Source organism: Aulostomus chinensis, chromosome 17 (genome assembly GCF_037954235.1).
Source record: "Aulostomus chinensis isolate RoL2024-O1b breed Wild chromosome 17, RoL_Achi_v1.0, whole genome shotgun sequence".
Taxonomy (NCBI): Eukaryota; Metazoa; Chordata; class Actinopteri; order Syngnathiformes; family Aulostomidae; genus Aulostomus; species Aulostomus chinensis.
This window is the reverse complement of record NC_141336.1, coordinates 26,357,863-26,360,526: the sequence shown is the minus strand read 5'-3', so window position 1 is coordinate 26,360,526 and position 2,664 is coordinate 26,357,863. Positions and strand designations below refer to the sequence as shown.

Sequence of the window (2,664 nt, the reverse complement as noted above, 5' to 3'; positions counted from 1 at the left end):
GGACCAGTACTGCAGTGAGGACCAGTACTGCAGTGAGGACCAGTACTGTAGTAATGATGTACGTCTCTGTCTGGTTGCAGGATGTGGAGATTCGGACCAACGCGGCTCTCTACCTGCCTCAGATCAGCGAGCTGCTGAACCGAGTCCCTCGCCAGATGCTGCTGCTGCTGAAGACCAACGACCTGCTGAGGGGCATCGAGACAACCCTGCAGACCAGGGCCGCCTCATCCTCCTTCATCAACATGTCCCGCTGCTGCATACGGGCTTTGGCCAGGTACTTGATGACATCATCATCGTCACGCTCAGTCTCCGGACTCCAGCAAAGACACAAACAAACACGTTTTACAGAAATAAGTTGTTGAAGGGAAATCTAGAGCCGTGTTCCCCTGCGTGGCAGCAGCTGGGCTCAGTGGTGGCTACCAAACCAGTTCTGTCAAAGTTCTAGATCAGCCAACAGTTCTGACCACTTTTGATTGGTTGGAGAGAATGGTCTCTAGAATCACCGCTACATGACACATGACCCAGCTACTATGGCAACTGCACTTGTTTATTCACCCTATCACTCAACCTGAGTGAGTGTATGTGTGAGTGTGAGTAGTGAAGTGGTGAGACAGGAAACGTGTCAGAAAGAGAAGCAAACGAAGCTGACAAGCCTGTGTGTGTGTGTGTAAGAGCGGTTGGAGAGGGGGGACGTGGACTGTCACTTCAGCTCTCAACAGATGGCTGCTGGACACACACACACACACACACACACACACACACACACACTCACATTTGAGCTGGTCTGAATGGGCAGAGCTTATAAAATATGAAGCAGCCAGTGCAGCATGGGTAGTAATGTGATCCTGCACCAGGAGATCCTGCCCACAGGCCTCAGCCTGCTGCCCTGCTACTTCCTGTGTTCACCTGCTCAGCAGCATAAACTAGAACTGCTTTCCCAACATCCTGAGTTCCTCTCAATATAAGTTAGACTTCAGGAGAAAAGCACCAGCTTCATGATGATGCTGATGGTTAAAGTCCTATTGATTTACATTTGCATCAAGTAAATTAAAGTGGAAAAGTGGGTTTTAGCTTTCCAGTTCTCACAAGCAGGGACGGCCGCTAACGTCAGCTCAGCTGTCCAAGAAGATGTAGATAGTTTGACCTGGGCTCAGCTGAAGAAGCCAGCTGCTGGCAGGTGAGCGCAGTAGCACCCAGAACCAGCACCCGACCCTGCGAGTTTATATCTCCAGTCCACGTGTTGGCGGATCACTGATCATCCAGCTGGATTAAGAACCTGCATTAGAACCGGTGACCTGGAGCGCTAGAGAACAGACGTTTGTGGACTTTGTTTGCTGATTTGTTACTTCTGGATGATTGTAGTTTTCTTCCTTCTTCTCGTCTCTGACTGACAGACACAAGAGGAGTAAGACCTCGTCCAGGAGGAGGCGTCTGCAGATCTCCCTGTCTGAGTCTTTCCACCTGCTGAGACTCGGCGTGTACGAAGCGTTCCTGTGGCTGAGGGGCTCAGTGTTGGGGGCGGGGCTGTCGGCTCTACTGGGATTTCTACTCTGACGCATCAGGACATCAACACGTGGCTGCTACCGTTGGCTCAGCACGTACCAACATGAAACATTAGTTTGTGTGCCAGCAGGTGAACGAGTCCCACATGTTAATGTTGAACTGTGGTTACACGCACGGACACACCTGTCCAGAGGTTAGTGATGTCATCAGTTAAGAGGCTGAATGGACCTGTGTACATTCACATGGACAATAGAGACTAGAAATCACCTCCCAAATACTTCACTGTACAATATCAAAGGTTTTATATAGTATTTATACCATAATACTATTCAACAAGTTACTCCGTCAGTCTTCCGGCTGTCACCAGGTCCCAGATAGTCAGAGAATACCTGATGATTGAGTCCAGCGTTCGGGTGTGGTCACCTGCGGTCCAGCGTCATCAGGTGGTCACACACGCCCTTCATCTCATGTCCAAACAGAGACGTGCAGCCTTGTTAGCAGTGAAGACGCGTAGCGATCCATCCCGGAGAACTGTTCCGTTACAACAGAATACCTCAAGATTGACTCAGCCTGCGTTTGATGATGATGATGATGATGAGGCGGCGAAGTGCCGGTGTGATTTCAGTGTTTAACCCTTTGAATGGTGATGTTTCATACGTGTGCTGTTTCTCCCATCAACCATTCCAGCAGTTGGTCAGCTGACCTTCTCTCATCAGCAGCCAGCAGCCGCCGTCAGTCGGCCGAGACGCGCTGTTCTCCTCTGGCTCTGTTTTGTTTTGAATGATTATTTTACAGCAGCATGTGACCTCATTTACATGCTGTGTTCTGATTGGTCGTCTCTCTGATTGTGAATCTTTATGAGCGTCATCACAAATCATCGTCTGACGGTTTACTGGAATAAACTTTACACTCCGACACCTCCTCTCAAGCTGTCAATCATGATCATTTCAACACAGCTGATCAACAGGTGGCGACACGTGCAAACGAGAATTACAACTTTTCTTTTTCAGGTTCCTTGAGTCCCTGTGGCGTCCGTTAGCTTCCAGCTAAGTACACACTGCCTCCCCCTGCATTCTGGAGGCGCTAAGAAGTAACGAGGGAGGGGAAAACATCTGAGTGAGCTGAAGACTCCTGTTAGTGAGAAGACGTGTAGGTCAGATG

At 49.6% G+C, this 2,664-nt stretch overlaps 1 protein-coding gene across 3 annotated transcripts in view; it reads left to right on the top strand.

Moving 5' to 3' along the window:
- adck1 (aarF domain containing kinase 1) overlaps positions 1–2,419 on the top strand; it is a 39,495-nt gene extending 37,076 nt beyond the window's left edge. For all 3 annotated transcript variants that reach the window (XM_086182609.1, XM_086182610.1, XM_086182611.1), the window contains exons 10-11: positions 81–274; positions 1,395–2,419. In XM_086182609.1, the coding sequence (XP_086038735.1) occupies positions 81–274; positions 1,395–1,554 (354 nt within the window). In that variant the 3' untranslated portion in view covers positions 1,555–2,419. The remainder of the gene's footprint in view (positions 1–80; positions 275–1,394) is intronic.
- Positions 2,420–2,664: the final 245 nt, after the last annotated feature.